Source organism: Callionymus lyra, chromosome 1 (assembly GCF_982586985.1).
Source record: "Callionymus lyra chromosome 1, fCalLyr1.hap1.1, whole genome shotgun sequence".
Taxonomy (NCBI): domain Eukaryota; kingdom Metazoa; phylum Chordata; class Actinopteri; order Syngnathiformes; family Callionymidae; genus Callionymus; species Callionymus lyra.
Window position 1 is genome coordinate 46,333,045 of NC_141818.1, and position 17,235 is coordinate 46,350,279.

At 39.6% G+C, this 17,235-nt stretch overlaps 1 protein-coding gene across 5 annotated transcripts in view; it reads right to left on the bottom strand.

Annotated features, from left to right (window-relative positions):
- Nucleotides 1-17,235, bottom strand: part of cacna1ab (calcium channel, voltage-dependent, P/Q type, alpha 1A subunit, b) — a 114,963-nt gene that overhangs the window by 48,956 nt on the left and 48,772 nt on the right. For all 5 annotated transcript variants that reach the window (XM_087810163.1, XM_087810188.1, XM_087810197.1 and 2 more), the window contains exons 13-25: nucleotides 16,332-16,444; nucleotides 15,248-15,379; nucleotides 14,517-14,589; nucleotides 14,241-14,361; nucleotides 14,051-14,118; nucleotides 13,065-13,171; nucleotides 11,399-11,552; nucleotides 8,297-8,877; nucleotides 7,950-8,239; nucleotides 6,321-6,453; nucleotides 6,118-6,247; nucleotides 5,071-5,130; nucleotides 4,863-4,969 (exon numbers count right to left, since the gene is read on the bottom strand). In XM_087810163.1, the coding sequence (XP_087666289.1) occupies nucleotides 4,863-4,969; nucleotides 5,071-5,130; nucleotides 6,118-6,247; nucleotides 6,321-6,453; nucleotides 7,950-8,239; nucleotides 8,297-8,877; nucleotides 11,399-11,552; nucleotides 13,065-13,171; nucleotides 14,051-14,118; nucleotides 14,241-14,361; nucleotides 14,517-14,589; nucleotides 15,248-15,379; nucleotides 16,332-16,444 (2,069 nt within the window). The remainder of the gene's footprint in view (nucleotides 1-4,862; nucleotides 4,970-5,070; nucleotides 5,131-6,117; nucleotides 6,248-6,320; nucleotides 6,454-7,949; nucleotides 8,240-8,296; nucleotides 8,878-11,398; nucleotides 11,553-13,064; nucleotides 13,172-14,050; nucleotides 14,119-14,240; nucleotides 14,362-14,516; nucleotides 14,590-15,247; nucleotides 15,380-16,331; nucleotides 16,445-17,235) is intronic.

Below are 17,235 nucleotides of genomic sequence, written 5' to 3' on the forward strand. Positions count from 1 at the left end.
TGATCTCTGCGCTTTGATGGCATTAGAGAAAAGCCAGCGAGGCCAAAGGTGCTTTAAATTAGCATCCAACATAAATACACTCACAACTCGCCGCTGTCCAGTCGGACCAGGAATGCAAGTGTACAAACAAAAGCACTTCTCTTGAATGAATGAGTCAAAGATGCCAACGAATGAAACAATCAGGAACAAAGAAAGAAAGAGCGAAAAGCCTTTTAAAAAAAAAAAAAAAAAAAAAAATCCGGGTGAAGAGAGCAGTGGACAGATTGAGAACTTTACCGGGTGCTGCTCCTGTTGAGATTCACCGAAGGGTGGACAGCGAAAGTCAGTGAATGCGACAAAGAGAGAAGACAGAGGAGAAGAAGGAGGAGGAGGAGGGAAAACACAGATAAACGGACACACATTGACAGAAAGACAAGCACAAAGACAAGACACAGGACGAGAGAGGGGGTAGGCAGAAACAAGAAAATTACATCTATATGAATGACAGACAAAGAAGGAAGGACAGTAAGATGATCATCAGCAGCTGAGAATCTTCCAAATACTGGCGTTTGAAGATTCCATCATCTTTTCTAAAAGCATTCTGAACTGGAAGTCTGATTTCTTTTCTTTATTTCTTCATTAATATACATTTATTACCAGCCAAACATCGAACATTGAATAAGCATTAAGTTTGACACAGTTGTTTTTTCTTCCAAAACATATTTGTTTTTTTGCGTTTGAGTTTTTTAAGTTAGATTTTTTTCAATAGTCGAGTGGCGAGCAAATAAATGTCCTCAGGCGTCACGTCGCATACTGTGACTGTTATAAGGAGCCGTCAAGCAAAAAGAAAAGAAAGAAAAAAAGAATAAATAATTATTAAATGAGCTCATCGATATGCATCTTAATGTATATCATTTAATTTTAATATGAATTGTATTTAAGGATTAATACTAATACAACATTACATTTGATTATTTAAAAATAATAAAAGATAAAGTATATCAACCACATTTTGCCATTAATAAGTTTTGTAATATTTAATATAATATAAATGTGATAGAAAAACTCTTTATCTTCTGAAAATTAAAAACATTACCAAATAAAAAGAATAGAAAATTAATCACTACGATTTTAACAATTTACATGTAGAGCAAGTAAAAAAGATAACCATCGGAAACATTGGTTCCTAGGTTTGACAGAGAGATTATGTAAATATATTTATATATTCTATATTCTATTTTCTTAATAAAAAAACCATGATGACATTCCATGAACAAACCTTTGTTCATCATGGTTCAGTTAGTTTGATATCTTTATTTAAAGAGGTAGAAGTGTATGTTATTTGCTAAACTACATGTTTCTTAGTATATTTTAAAGTTTTCTTTTATTCAGGGGATTAAAGAATAATTTAACCGTTTGCTGTTTCACTTCAATTTGTTCTATTTGTTGTTAGTTTCTCGTGAGTGAAAAGCTTCCGAACTAAAGTGTTTGTAAAGGGATGATAGTTAAAGATAACATGCTCGTCTGCAGCTCGCATCGCTCGCTTCAGGTTCTCTTGAAAGTCACTATCATGACGGTGGAATCAAGAAACCAGAATTTGTGTGCCGTGTCCAACACAAATACCTTCAAGGCATTCACCTGCAACTGCATGCACAAGTCGTCACAGTAGCATTTTCTCTCTCTCTGCTGGAAGATGTTTTAAACCCAGAGATTGAAGCCATTGTGCGGTTGACCATGCTGGTTCTCCACAATGGTTTCAGGGATGTACCCGCCTACTGAGCATGCTGGTACAAACACTCCAATGTGACAGGTGTCAGTTTAAAACCACGTCGCACGTCAGCACTTTGAGCACTACAAGAACTGCGATGGAAGTGGAATGTAAATAGAAGGGGGGAGTATTTAGGGGGGGGGGGTCGCCAACTTGAAAGGGGGATTTTTGGGAGGTCACTGGAGGAGACACGACTACACACTGAGGACAGGAGTGGAATAAACCATCATTTGAAAAAAAGAGAGATGGAGCAGGGAAGAAAGAAACATTAAACAATTGAATAAATCCAAATTATTTCTGTGGAAGTCAGTTTAAAACTGATTTTCAATGTAACACAAATGTATTAACGGTCGTAACATTCTGTGATGTGAAAGAAAATGTGGAAACTCTCATAATAAAACTACACTTTAAAGTACTGGTCACGCTTGTTTAAGTGAAGTTTATTTTAAAAATTAACCTGTAAACTAGTGAAAATGAGTAAAACACAAACTCTATACAAGTTATTTTTACTGTTTTTATCTGAAGGTCTGGCCGTGAATATAATGCCGACGTAATACTGGTCTGTGGTACAAAAAACATTAGGGAACCCTTGGTTTTAGGGGTTAAAGTTATTCAAAGGAATTGTCAATATCTAATTTATAAACTAATATTTAACTGATTTCATCAATAAAAGTATGTTTTTTCATAATAAAAGTACTTATTTCGGACATTACTTAGACATTGTTTTCTTTAAGTGACATTTAAAAAAGCAGTTTCAGATTTATTTTATTTTCGACGACAATGAATATCAATCATTTGATTTTTTTTTAAATGATTTTAAAGATCAGAATCTTTAAAATAATGAATCATAAATAATATAATTGTCCCATTAAATAATCGATTACCAATATCAATATCAGGACTATTTTATTACAGGAAACATTATGAATATTGTTCTTTTGTGTGTCATATGCCATTTTATAATGTTTATTTGAATTTATTGTATTTTATTTAATTAATCTCATTATTTATTATGTAACGGCATCACAACAAACTCCTTATACAAGTTTTTTTCAAACAAATATATGTATTTTCTCAGGGTGTCTACAAAAAAAATGACACCTGGGTAACTATAAAAAATGTATTTCTGTGTCTTCCTGGTTTTGGTAGAACTGACCAATAAGCATCCAGTAAACCGTACAGAGGGCAAAATCACGATTTGTTGACGCCCTCATGCAGACTCAACCTTTAAAATCCTGCTCCGGCATGCCCCGACCGCCCCCCCAACGCGGTACCTCAGGCTCGTGCAGAGAAGCAAGAGTGAAATACCTGCGTCTTCTTGTTGGTCAACTGAGTGAGATTGTGTGTGTGTGTGTGTGTGTGTGTGTGAAACTCAAAGAAAAAAAGAAGCCTCCTGTAGGTGCTCTTTCTCGTGGTGAACCTCTGGCTGGGTCATTTAAAAGGTTAAAGGTGCCTGGGGTGCCCGCACCCCCACAGATGGGGACGGTGAGTGGTTGTTGGTCGATCCTAACCTGCAGCAACTTGTAACCGTAGCGTTGATAACCAGGTGTTTGCTGCAGGTTAGGACCGGAGGACGGGATGAGTTGAATGGTGTTGGAAGCTGAGGGGTTACGACAGGATGGACGTCTGATGCAAGTACAGAGGGAGGGATGACTCACGGCCTGGAATATATCGTCAGTGGCCGCAGAAGAGGGGGTCGGTGGGGGGGGGGGGGACGCAAAATTGAGAACAAACAAGTGATGACTTGAGAGGTTAAACATTTAAAAGAAATGATCTGGGAGGCGTGTGGAAGGTGAATGGATGGACAGAGATGAACTTTTTCTCTGATGAGTCTCGTGGAATAAAACTGCCACTAAATTTCTCCACCTTCAGTCTGTTCGACGCACACATCGACCACTGTGAGCAGGTCCACAGGGAAAACTGCTCCTGGCACAAAAAACTCAAGGCCCGGGGACTGAATCTGGAAACCGAGCCATTTAAAGTGGTCCGCCGGCTGGTTGACCCCAAATCAAAGAAGATCAACGTTCATGACCTACATGAGTGACACAGGATTGAATTTGTCTCGACGCTAAGTGCACTGCTTAACAGTACACTGTCAGACAGTTCACATACTTGCTCAGTACACAAATCTCGACAGCTTAGAACTGTCTCAAGTCAAACACTGTCGCTACAAACTTACAGGAAATGACTCGACAGCTTCTTCTTCTACTACTTTTTAACACTGATTGCAACCAGTCGTTGAAACACTATCACCGACACTTGATTAGCACTTTTCGCCAATTAAAACAAGTTATTAAGTTATGTTTCATTGTGTTATTATTGTTTTTCGTTATAAAATCAGTGTTTTCTCGAGTAATCTACGCCGGTATCTTTCGTTTAGCGGCGCGGCTTCATCTGCGTCACTAAGATGGCGGCCGTTAAGGGTGGAAAGTGTCCACCGATCCACACTCAATTCTCTAGCCGTTCGAGTGCTCATAGCGCACTACATTTTCGCACACTGCTCAGTGTGAACGCACTTGTGTACTCAAAAATATTAAGTGTAAGTGCAGAAGTGTGTGATTTGGGACACACCATATGACTTCAACTGATTCTAAATTGTTTTTTTTTATCAACCACACATTAAAAGACGCACCTTGAAAACAATGCAAACATTGTCTCTGCTCAGATTTGGTATCTTGTATGTTAAGCTTAAAAAAACCCCCTAGAATTTAAAGCTCCACTCAGGGAACTATCGGATACACAATCAAAAATCGTAGTCCATCCGAGTGCTTCTGATAATAACCACTCAACCAACCGAGCTGTGCTTTGCCCTGATTAGAAACATTTGTTGTCAGGATATCAATTCCAATGAGCATCAATCAAGAGGGAAGCAATTGAATGGTGAGTGCCCTGCGAAATCTTCCGAGTCGCCAGGAGCCGGTCTATGAACCCGTGTATGGCGGCGCCACAGAAGGACCCGAGTGTGATGGAAACGAACAGGGGAACAGACGGTGGAGTGGTGGTGGAGTGCATTGAAAAGGGGAAACTACATGGCATAGTGGACACTGACCACGGTCTCTCTGTGGTGATATGATGTAAAGGAGGGTGATAAGGTGAAGGGGTAGGGCAGACTTACGTGAAGGCGAAGGCCACCAGAGCACCACTAACCACTATAAAGTCCAGAATATTCCACAGGTCGCGAAAGTAGGAGCCCTGGTGGAGAAACAATCCCAGCACGACCATCTGAAAGAAAGCAAGGGTGCTCAGTACTCACATTAAACGTCGATAAACGAGCCACACAAGGACGAGGGAAACGCCACCACACACGCAGTGATACTCGTTACCTTGATCAACATTTCAAAAGTGAAGACGCCTGTGAAAACGTAGTCGAAATAACGCAGCACCTGCGGAGGGACACGCAGAAACGGGTCAGTTTAACAAAATTTTTGCAATTCAGGCAGAAAAGAAGAATGGAGTGAACTAAAGTGAAGATGACAGATGTTTCCGATCGATAACCGACGATTGAACTATATAAAGTCACACTGAGGCATTTTGTTGCACAAACAGAAATAATTATGTCATGAATATATTTCTGTTGTATTTAATATAACTGACTGAAATGTGTTTTGTCGGGAAAAAGTTTGTCTAAAGTATCATTATTCTGAACGTCCTGACACTGTTTTTTTGTAGCGTTTACATTTAACACCTAAATCAAGAGAGAATTGCTTGTTAAATTATTTTTTTTATAATACAATACAAGGATTGTGAAATGTTAAAAAAAAAAACTTGGAATAGTGACAGGCTAATGAGGCTTCATGAAACAGTGTCATGTTGTTTAGGAGTCGGTAGGTGGCGCCATGAGCTTAAAAATGATGTTTTTTATCAGAACAGTTCAAAACAAAGGAATATAGTGCAGAGACCGCCATCTAGTGGACTCTGACAATAATGACACTGCTTCATGAAGCTTCATCAAACCATCACTATAACTAAAATAATAATAACATTAAAACATATATTTGTTCATTACTTTTATTAGTAGAATTATATTTATTTTTATTTAATCTAATACATATTTTTTAAGCAGCGTTATTTTTACTCTTATTTTACGAAAATACTACACAATTTCCATGTTTAGTTGTAAAGAAAGGCAAATAAACATGGAAAAGAAAACCTCAGAAAACAGTAATGACTAAAAAACTAGTCTAAATTAAAATCTGAAATCTTAATAAAAGGGTCTTAGTAAGCTAAGAGGATAATTTCTCACTGGAAAGTAAGCAAAGGCTGTTATTAACCTTGAATATGGTGTTAAAAAATGACGAGAACCGAATGTACCAGCGTGACCAGACTAGCTTGAAAACATCAAGATCCTCTGATCCGGGGACATATCTCACATTGTTCCGGGGGGAATCGGGCCAGACCGGGTCCTCCGCCGCGAGCGCGATGCTGCTCATGGCGATGATGGACAGGATGCTGAACTCGAAATACTTCAGAGTCAGGATGTAGTGACAGCACTTTCGAAACCTGGTGACAGGTGGCGGGCGATTAAAGCGGCCGTCGAGAATTCCACCAGAGAACTCAAACGACGTATCCTCACGGGTTGGTGGTCGACATGATGAAACAGGAACTGAACGGAGGCATGGGTTTGGGGCCGTCCTCGTCTCCTCCGTCGTCGTCCTCCTCCTTCTTTTCCTCGCTCTTTTTCTGGTCGGTGTTGGCGTTCTTGTTCACTGAATGAGTCGAGGAGAGAGGCAGGTAGACAGAAATAGGTCAGACTCATTCAAGCGTGGCTCAACACACAAACATCCACCGGCATGTTTGACAAGATAGTGTGACGCAAACATCCTGGAAGTGCCCGAAGTTTGAATCACATCTCACGGAGGAAAGCGGTGAATATGGACCAATCGTTTCTCTGGCTGTTGCCAGTACTGACTCAACGGCCGTATTACTGTTTGGTAAAGTCATAGCTGATTAAATAGTACGATTTGGAAAAAAAAACAGGCAACAAATGACACCAGAAAATGACGTCCAATTAAGAGTAACAGAGCAAAACTTCAATTTAACAGCCTGGTGTTATTTTAGTGTACAGTGTTTTTGTCTGATAATAAATATATATTCTACTCTACTATAACATGGGCCCTACGAGAGCATAATGACGTAATAATTGCTTCACTCCTCCTCCAACCAGCTGTAATCACACCCCGCTTTGTTTATACAACGAGTCCCTTGGAGCTGGAGACTTCTGAGATTGATGAAGCTGAGTAACGATCATCGATGTTTGACCATGAATCACAGCAGAGTGGGCGTGGTTACGGTAAACATGGAGTCCTATATCTATTTAAGAGACACTTTTATATGTTTTTATTTGTTCAGGCTTTTCCTTGATTTGCTGGAACTCCTGTGTTGTTGTCAGAGTTATCTTGATCTTTAAAGTATATACTTGGGGCCTCATGTACAAACACGTTCTACTATCTTCTAGATTCAGACGCTGATCACTTTTTCTTCCTTTTTTATAATAAAAAAAAAAGCACATCATTTCTTTAACATTTTTTCTGAAATTGCTTGAAATAGCAGATTAAAATATTCAGTATAAAACGATCAATGTTGTCTCAATAAATACAGATCATCAGTTCGGTGAATGAGAACCTATTTATAAGTTTGTGAATAATTTAATATCCACTCGTGTAACTACAAACACTTGTGTGTGTGTTTATTTATGATCAATATTGATCGTTAATGTAACTCGGATGTCAACACGACTAGTGAGGCTGACATGCATCTGAGCAGTAAATAAGGATGTACTCCACCTTTAAACTTTCTAATGCTTGTTACTCATTGATACATTTGGAGGTCAACACATTTTTTTGTACATACCTCTTAGTACGTGAGGCCCCTTGTTTATAGACTTAAACTTTGTTTTAAATCTGTGGGAACCTTTAAACTAACAGAAGGTGTGAGCATCTATGAAAAGAAGCAAATGATGATTCCATCAAATCCTTCCTGAAAAGTGTGTGACATCTTAAAATCTCAATATTTGCGATCGCAACAACTGTTTTTTAGACGAAGTTTGGTACATTACTGTGTAAAAGAGTGTTTCTTTTATCATCTATCTTTGTATTTTGGGGAGTTAAGTTATGTTTAGCGGCACACAGAGTCGAGATCCTAGACTAATTATGGAGTTTGCGTCAAATCTGAACACATCAGTCATGCAGGGTCTCACACTCACCCTGCAGGATGGCGTTGGTGGAGGGGTACGGGTAGATGGGCGGCATGTCTATGCTGGTGTAGTCGGGCTTGGCCATGCTGCTGAATATAAGGCTGTCCATGCTGTGGAGCAGAGTGTGTGTGTCCGCGTCGCAGTAGTTCAGCAGGTTGTTGACGTGGTCGGGCGGGAAGGCGTACGGGCGCTCGTGAGCGCTCGCCAGCTTGCTGTTGTTACGGATGTTGTCCAGGTCCTCGTTGTACTGCAGAACCGGCCGCGTGGTGGACAGACTGGGAACGGCGGCGTGGTGCTCCCTGTGCAGAGGAGGAGTTTATGTAATGGACTTTCAAACTATCGAAAATACCCGGTACCTTCTCGAGCGATGCCCTCTGCTTCTTTCTTTGTTGCCATGACAATGTCGCCTCGCCTTCCGTCCCTCGCCGTCTTCCGTCTTCTCGCCCTCACCCTCCGCTCCCTTGGACCTGTGCCTGCTGCCCTGCTCGCCCTCCCTCGCAGCTTTGCGGCGCTGTTTGGACCTTCTGTGTTCATTGTCTCCTGCTCCAGTCTGTCGAGGGGACATGCTCCGAGCAGCTCTTCCTTCCCTGTTCCTATGTCGGTGGCCCCTGTGGCTCCTGTGGCCGGGTCTCTCCTCGCCATGCTGCGACTCCAGGTTTCCCAGGGACGTGCAGCTTAAGCCGCGCTCCAGCTGCGTGGCCCCCTGCTGGCCGTCGGGAGCGACGGTTTTCTGATGGTGGTGGTGGTGGCAGTGGTGGTGGGAGTGGGCAGCACGGCGGACATGGTCCAGGTCCTGACGCCTGTACTCTTGGTCGAGCGGGAGTTCCCCCGGGTGGGTTTTGTTGGTATTGTTGTTACGGTTGTCCTGTGGGTTGACCACCAGGGGTCGATCTAGATGTGTTTTTGTATCGCCACGAGGTTTCCTCGGGTACGACACCTGAGTCACAGAAATAAAGAAGGACTTAGAACCATGAACACCTGTTGCCATAGTGAGCGCCTTTCCCTAAGAAGAGTACAACAAAAATTAAAGTGCACTAACCAAAGTTCTTCTTTACTTTACGATGTTGTGATTGTGCAACAGGATTGTCGAGAGAATTTTAAATGACTTTCACTACATTTAAAAGCAGTGAGTACTTTAGCAATTAACACAAAAAATAACCAGATTCTTTCACATCCAGAGTGAAATAGGTTTTGCTGTAAATTAAATTCTTAACAATCGAATGGTATTAAACTAATAAGAGCCTTTTTTTTAAATAAAAGAGCCTATCAGGCACGTTAATGCACACAGCTGCAGCTATGCGTTCACTGAGAGGGAGTGAGACAAAAAGTTGTACAGGAGCGTAAATTGTGAGGCTTTATTAAGCCTTGTGTCATCTAAAAGGTCAGGGTGAACGACCACCCTGGCTTCCAGAAAAGACATATCCCATTTTCCGGGCGTTCGGGTCACCTTGACCCTGAGATTATGCAAGGGTTAACTTAGAAAGTGAGTCAGAAAGTGATAGTTGGTTTTAAGGTAGAAGGTTAGTTTGTATTTCTAATATCTAGAGCTGGGGATCAAACCTTTTTGGGTTCTTTTGTGGCACTGACCTGAGTCTAAGTCTTGGTACCGATAATGTTGTGTGTCAAAAAAGTCAGTTAACATCAGATGATTTGGTCACGTTTGCATTTGAAATTGATTCTTTTTTCTATAAGTAAATTCACCAAAAGTCACTGTTTCTGTTTCTGAAAAGAAGTTTACTTTACTCCCACCATATTATTTGCTCACGAAAGTTGCTGCCGGTGTGTTATTTAATAATTTGTGTATTTCAAATCGAAATCAGAAACTGAATTTTATATTTCTGTTCTAATGAATGATACCAAGTATTTAATAAATACTTTAAAATACTTAACCCCTTATATGCAAGTCTGAACCCACCCAAGTGCCTCAGGGTCAAGGTGACCCAAAGGCCCGGAAAACTAGTGATGGTCTGATAAAGCTTCGTGAAGCAGTGTCATTATTTTCAGAGTCCACTAGATGGCGTTCTCTGCACTATTTTCCTTTTTTTTATCAACTATTCTAATGAAAAATAATTTTTAAACTGATGGCCACCTACTGACCTCTGAACAACATGACACTGCTTCATGAAGCTTCATCAGCCCATCATTACCAAAAACAATGGTAATTGTTTTATCCCTTGTGTTGCTTTTGGTTTAAGATAAACGACCTCCCTGGCTTCCAGAAGTACGTATATGCAGTGGTGGAGGTCACCTTGACCCTGAGATTATAGAAGGGTTAAGTGTATTTTCCAAATATTAATTCAAATAAAAATGTTGAGGGGGGATCATAGAGTCTTGGACGGTCAACAATTTCCCTTTCATGGAATTAAGGACAACCTGGAATCAACTATGACGACTAAAACAAAAAAACAGAATCAAAACAAGCAAAGCTAAATGCTTTGCTAAGCTTAAGCGAAGCAGATAAAAGAGTGACCAAAGAAGTCAATTCTACATCCCTCCCTTTCCCCCCCGAGCCACAGATATACACAGTTCGGCAAAGCGACTGTTTTAAGGCCAAAAACCCTTAAGAAAACGCAGTTTGCCGAGCCTTATGCAGTCGACTCCTGATCCTCTCTAGGACACTGTCCCCACTCCAGTTTTCTCTTTGGGTTCAGCTCTTGATTTAAACCAGACGCCCCACTTTAATAATGCATCGCAGCAGGCCATGCAGCACGAAGCAGTCCCACCTAACAGCAGCGAGCATGTTTGAAATACACTTTTCTTTACAGAACACTATGGATTTCATAATGCGAGGTGCAGACACAGAAGTAAACATAGAGTCGACGTAAACAAAACATTGAACATAAAACATGATTAGAGAGTCATGCAGGGTGGTCGGTAAAGATGGGAATCCCTATGACAAGATGTGGTGTCAGTGTAGTAAGCTGTGATTTCACATTCTGTCCAATTTAAAAATGATTGTTCTTGAGATCCTTGAGAGCAGGAGTCCCAAGGCTTGTTCGGACCACGAACTGGTTCAATGTAGGCATTATAGTCACGGACTGACCTTCATATAAAAATATTTTTCCACTAGTTTACAGGTTTATTTTTTGAAGAAATAAATCCATCTAACTGTATCAATTACTTTATTTTATTTTGTGGTTTTCACTCATCAAACTAAACGTTGTGCTGCAGCTCTCTTTATAGATTGACGTATCTTTCAGGTTTAGGATCCAGATGGTAATCCAGAAAACTTGTTGTTTTTTAAAAAATATGCTTTAAAGTCATTTTGCAAATGGATAAGTAGACACAGACAAATGCTTGACAACCAAACAATGTCCTTGGCAGTAAGACATCTGATGATGGATGCGATAATGACACTTTTAAAGAAACTACTCACAGCAAAAGGTTTCATATATATCAGGAGTAGACTGCATATATATGTGTATATGTGTGACTTATCAGCGGGTGGGGATCCTCACCTCCTCGCCCTCTTCTCCCACCTTCCAGTCCTCCTGCTCCATCTCATTGTAGAGAGCTTCTCGACTGGTCATCAGGTTCTGTCGGCGGATCTCGTTGGTTCTTTGCTCCCAGACAGATTTGTTGCCTTTCACATGGTTCTTCTGCTGCTCTTTCCTGTTAAGAGAAAGAAGTGATGTAGAAGGAACGTTAGAGTAGTAATGGTCCGATGAAGCTTCATGAAGCAGCGTTATTATGTTCAGATTCCACTAGATGGCGGCACTATTGACCATTGTTTTGAACAACTGTTCTAATGAAAAATCATTTTTAAACTGATGGCGCCACCTACTGACCTCTAAACAACATGACACGGTTTCACGAAGCTTCACCAGCACATCACTATCTCTTTAAACCCTTTTGTTTAATCATTCATCTTTTGATATGGAACAAAATCTTCCTCACACCAGACCACGTTTATTTTTTCAATAAAAGCAAGAAAGGTACATTTGAGTCGTGATTATGTTTTCCGTATTTTCCGGCCTATAAGTCGCAGTTTTTTTCTTATATAGTTTGGCCGGGGGTGGTATTACCGGTTTATCATTTCACATGTTATTTTCACACTAAACCGCAAGAGGGCGCTCTAGGCCTGTGTTGATAATTTCGACGTAGAAGAGGAAGCATCTTCTACCTCCGGAGTTAGTTAGTTGTTTAAAAGTGACACGAGGATGAAGATTTCATTTGAGTTATTTGGAGTTACACGGATGGTTTGGTAAACTTGTTAGTTATTTATGCTATAGTTCTCTGAATAACTCTTAATATGTTAACATACCAGGTTCTCAGTTCATGTAACGTAACGTACAATTATTCAGCCTGTTGTTGCCTCTATTCTATTTTTATTTTAAATTGCCTTTCAAGATGACATGTCTGTTCTTGGTGTTGGATTTTATCAAATAAATTTCCCCCAAAAATGCGACTTATACTCCAGTGCGACTTATATATGTTTTTTCCTTCTTTATTATGCATTTTATGGCTGGAGCGACTTATAGTCCGGAAAATACGGTAATTCAAATCGCCAATCATTTTGCGTTCCTTGGCGTCATTTCTAATTCATGTTACAAACTCTTTCTCAGGGCATTGCATTCAGAGTAAGTAGAAATAATTAAATTGTAACAATCAAAGACTTGCATGAACATACGATATCAGACTGAGCGGTTTGTCTATAGATCACAAGAACATTTTTTAAGAACACATTTTTTAATAACTGACTTTCAGTGACTCAACAGTAACTGTTACCGTCCGATAAGCCAGAAATGACAGGAGGCATTTTGGAAAGTCATTTTAGATCTGTTCCATTGTTCGTGTTTCTTGTTGCCAGCAGCAGAATCTTCACTCGCTCGCCCCTCTAACTCGCCTCCACTTCCAAAAAGCCCAGAATCTGTTCTTTTCAATCTCGGAACAATCGCTTAATCAGAGGACGAGTGGAAAAGTGTGACAGCGAGCGTGATGGCGCATTGTGTTTGACAATGACAACGGCAGCCATTGAGCATTGAAGAAATATTTGGAGTTATTTGATGTTCTCTGATCAAGAGGCACAATCGTTTACGGCTCCTTTTTGTATCAGCCTTTTTCTCGATTGGATGTTAAGATGTTGAAAGTTTATAGATTGTGAAAGTATGCGCTTGTACTCACGCAGCAATAGAAAGGTTGGCAGCGGAGATTGGGCTGACATCAGCAACCTCCTTAGCTTTCTGCAGAGCCGTCTTTTGATTGGCCGCTTCCTCTTGTTCCTCCTCGTCCTGCAGAGGAAATACAAGTAGTTCCAGTTTTTCAGTTAGTAATAGAAGCTTTTCTTTGAACACAAACTATTAATAAGCTACTCATTTATTGGTAATTTACAAATAATACGCCACTTATTCAGCATTACACTTACTTATATCTTGTTTATTGTGACTATATTCTACCCTTAATAACATAATAATAAGGTGTTCAAAGTGAACAAAACCTTAATTAATAACAGGAAATACATAAGTAATTAAAGATTAACTTTGGGAAAAGTAATTCATTATTATTATAATTTTAATTACTTAAAGAACAAGTATTTTTCATTGTGAATATGTCAGGTAATGAGGATGCTGTTAATACTTGTAGTTTTGTGTTTTCCACAGGAAGAAAGAGTGTAAAGTGTGAATGTTTTCGAGAAATAACTGATAAATACTTTGAGTTATAACTTATTACAAGCAGTATTTAGCTGTTATTTCTCAAAAACATTCACACTTTACAGTCTTTCTTCTTGTGGAAAACACAAAACTACAAGTATTAATATCATCCTAATTACTAATAAGGATGATGTTAATACTTGTAGATTTGTGTTTTTTTCACTTTGACATAATCAAGTATTATGAATACTGAATTACTTTCACCCAATATGGTTTACATCTATAGATTTTCCTGTGATTAATCATTAAATGAGGTGCAGTTCTGTGTGAACTCCTTAATAACATTCTATTAAAGGTAGAATATAGTCACAGTAAACAAGGTCGGAGTTAGTACTTTACGATGGTTAATACGCAGATATGAGCATCTTATTAATCGTTAATATACGTTCCTGATACCACCAAAGTCGGACCATCCATTACATGACTAGATATCTTAAAGCTTCAACAACAAATGTATACCTTTGTTAGCTCCTGTGCGTTTGCGAGATTGTCGACAGCGATGGCCAAGAAGACGTTCAGCAGGGTGTCTGAGATGACGGCGGTTAACGAAAAAAATCTGGACTTAAAAACAAGTGGGCGACTCAAAACCGAGGATTGAAATTGACCGAAGTCTATCATATCACTTGTGACATCACGTCTGTTAGGATACAGTTGCCAAAGAGGGTGAGGACTATGAAGAAAATGGAGAAGATCATTCCTTTGTCGTTGACTCCTCCCTGAGATTTAATGCCGTCGTACATCACCGCGTTCCAGTCCTCTCCCGTGAGGATCTACACATGGAGAGACCACACGTCATTGTCTAGGAAGTTAAAGTACGATGATCACCAAGATAAAGAATATCTGTATAATATCCTAAACTTTAGATCTAAGTCGTGAATGTTTTTGGCGTCTTTCAGTGTGAGAGTCTTTCTGCAACAGTCGTCACCTGGAACACCGTCATGATCGCTGCTGCGAACGTGTCGAAATTGGTTGGCGGTGTTCCTTCTTCAAAGTTAAATCTGGAATACAGAAAAAGAAACGTGTCAATCACAGAAGACACGTGAAATCTCTCTAAAATGGCGGTTATGATCTGGTTTATGGAGAGTTTGGAAAGGAACTCAAGATACAAAGTACTATGAATTATTCTGAATGGATGATTTAATGCTCGACTATAAATTAAGAACTTCCAAATAAAAGCTCCTATATCTTTAATCAGATTCAAACTTAATTTATACATTTCATTTTTTTTGTTTTTTTATTAAAAAAGACTGTGGGCAGCAAAAGGCCCCTTTGGCTGCAGTTTTGAAAAGTCTTGTGTACATTGATGAGTACATTGTGGCCCACTTTATTCTAATTCTCTTAACTATGTTGGTTGTCAAAGAAACCTAGAAAGAAAACTTTCTGTTGACAAAATGGTGGTAATGAATAAAAACGATGCCTAAACGTGGTCTATTATATGAATGGAAAGAAAGAAATAAGCATGTTTAATTAACGATAATGAACAATTAATAAAAAAACAAAGTGTTTTTGAGTTTGTAAGAATCTTTTTTTGGGGGGGTTTGAATTTTTTTTCCCCTTTTAAAAGGTTGTTCATATATTTATGCTCATGTACAAACAGAGCCTGAGTTGCCTGGAGAGGTAGAACTTAAACATCTCACGCAGCGTAACAATACTCACTGTCCACCAAACAGCTGCATCCCCAGCAGTGCGAAGACTACAATGAAGAGGAAGAGGAGGAAGAGCAAACTGACGATGGACTTCATGGAGTTGAGGAGAGACACCACCAGGTTCCGAAGAGGAGCCCAGTATCTGCACACAAGACGAGAAGCTCAGAGCTTTGGTTTCATATTGACATGTCATTTCAATGACAAAAAGATTCTTTTCTGGGGAAAAAAAAACGTTTAAATTTTGTATTTTTTATAACTTAAAGATTAAAAAATGTGGAAAATGAGGTAAAGGGGAATAAAGTAATAAAGAACACAGAGACACAAGGAGGTTTCTTGGCTTCATTAAAATGAATAGATAATGAACAATAAATATATTTTAAATATAGTTGACGACAAAATATTAAATATTTCTGTCCAACAGAACCTGGAGACCTTAAAGGCAAACAAAAAAACGCATTTCTTATTTGATTTTGTTTTTGTGTGTGAATCCACTTATTGTATATAACAAAGGCTTACGGAGATGGCCATCAAAGGACTCCTTCAAGAAACATCTTAATACATTTTTTTTGTTCAGGCTTTTCCTTGATTTTCTGGAACTCCTGTGTTGTTCTCAGTTTTATCTTGACCTTTAAAGTATATATTTTACTGAGTATTGTTTGACTGTTTAAGCGCTTTGTGACCCTGGTCTGGAAAAGCGCTCTACAAATATAAATTACTTACTTACTAACTTACTCTAGTCATGTCTTGAAGATAGTTAATAACACAACCCTGAAGATATTTAAGTTTTTCCCTTCGTCCCTTTTTCTATGAAGTCTTTACACTGGCAGCAGCTCAAATCGGTCACGTGACTACATCAGGTAAGCCCGCTGGGGAAAATGACTGTCCAAACTAGCTGCGTCGTGACCAGCAGGCATCTCATTCAAGAACGATGAAAGGAAGCCGAGACCAATTAAAAAATCTCTCCCGAAGCCAGTGTCGGACAAGCGTTGCCACATAGAAACCGCATTTGTTCTTTCAGCGGCGGAAGATATCGGCGCTGCTTTTGGTCACGATTGTTTTTTAAATAGAACACGTGATCGGTGAGTGACACGTACTTGGTGACTTTAAAGATGCGGAGCAGACGCAGCGCTCGAAGGACGCTGATGCCAAAGGAGGTGCCGGGTTTGATGGTGGCCCACACGACCTCAAAGATACTGCCGACAATGACCTGCAGAAGAAAACACACTTTCATTCATTGCCATTTTGTCAGCTTGGTAATTATAAGGTTTGGTATTGTTCTGTGTTTGTGTTTGCAGAAGTTCATGAGTGTGTTACATAAAAGTATAAACTGTGTTTATGTGTAACTAATGTGTGTTGTTTGAATACTTTTGTGTGTAACCATGACTGACGTGACATCCTTGACTGATAGCCATGATAGGGCATCGTAGTATTACTCTGGAATACTCCTGACTACGAAGCCTCTCGGTTCCTTGCAGGGTTATTCTATGAAGCCCTGCAGAATAATTCTACGAAGACCCGCATAGTATTTCTACGGAGCCTCCAACAGTAATTCTACGGAGCCTCGCGGAGTAATACTAGGACTTGCAAAGTAATTCTATGGCAGTGGAGTAACACTTCGGTTTCTGGTGTAATAATAGGACAAAGCCTCACAGATTAGTTCAACAAAACCTAAGTCCTTAAAACCACGCTGAGTGAAACTTCAGATTATCGTAAAATAATATTACAAAGACTCGCAGAGTTAATTTACAAAGCCATGCAAACTTATTCTACGAAGCCTCGCAAGTACTTCTACGGAGCCTCCAACAGTAATTCTACAAAGCCTCACGGAGTAATACTACGACTTGCAAAGTAATTCTATGGCAGTGGAGTAACACTTTGGTTTCTGGTGTAATCGTACGACAAAGCCTCACAGATTTGTTCAACAAAGCCTTGTGTAGTAATACTAAAGAGTATTTTTATTCGTGCAGGCTTTTCCTGGATTTTCTGGAACACCTGTGT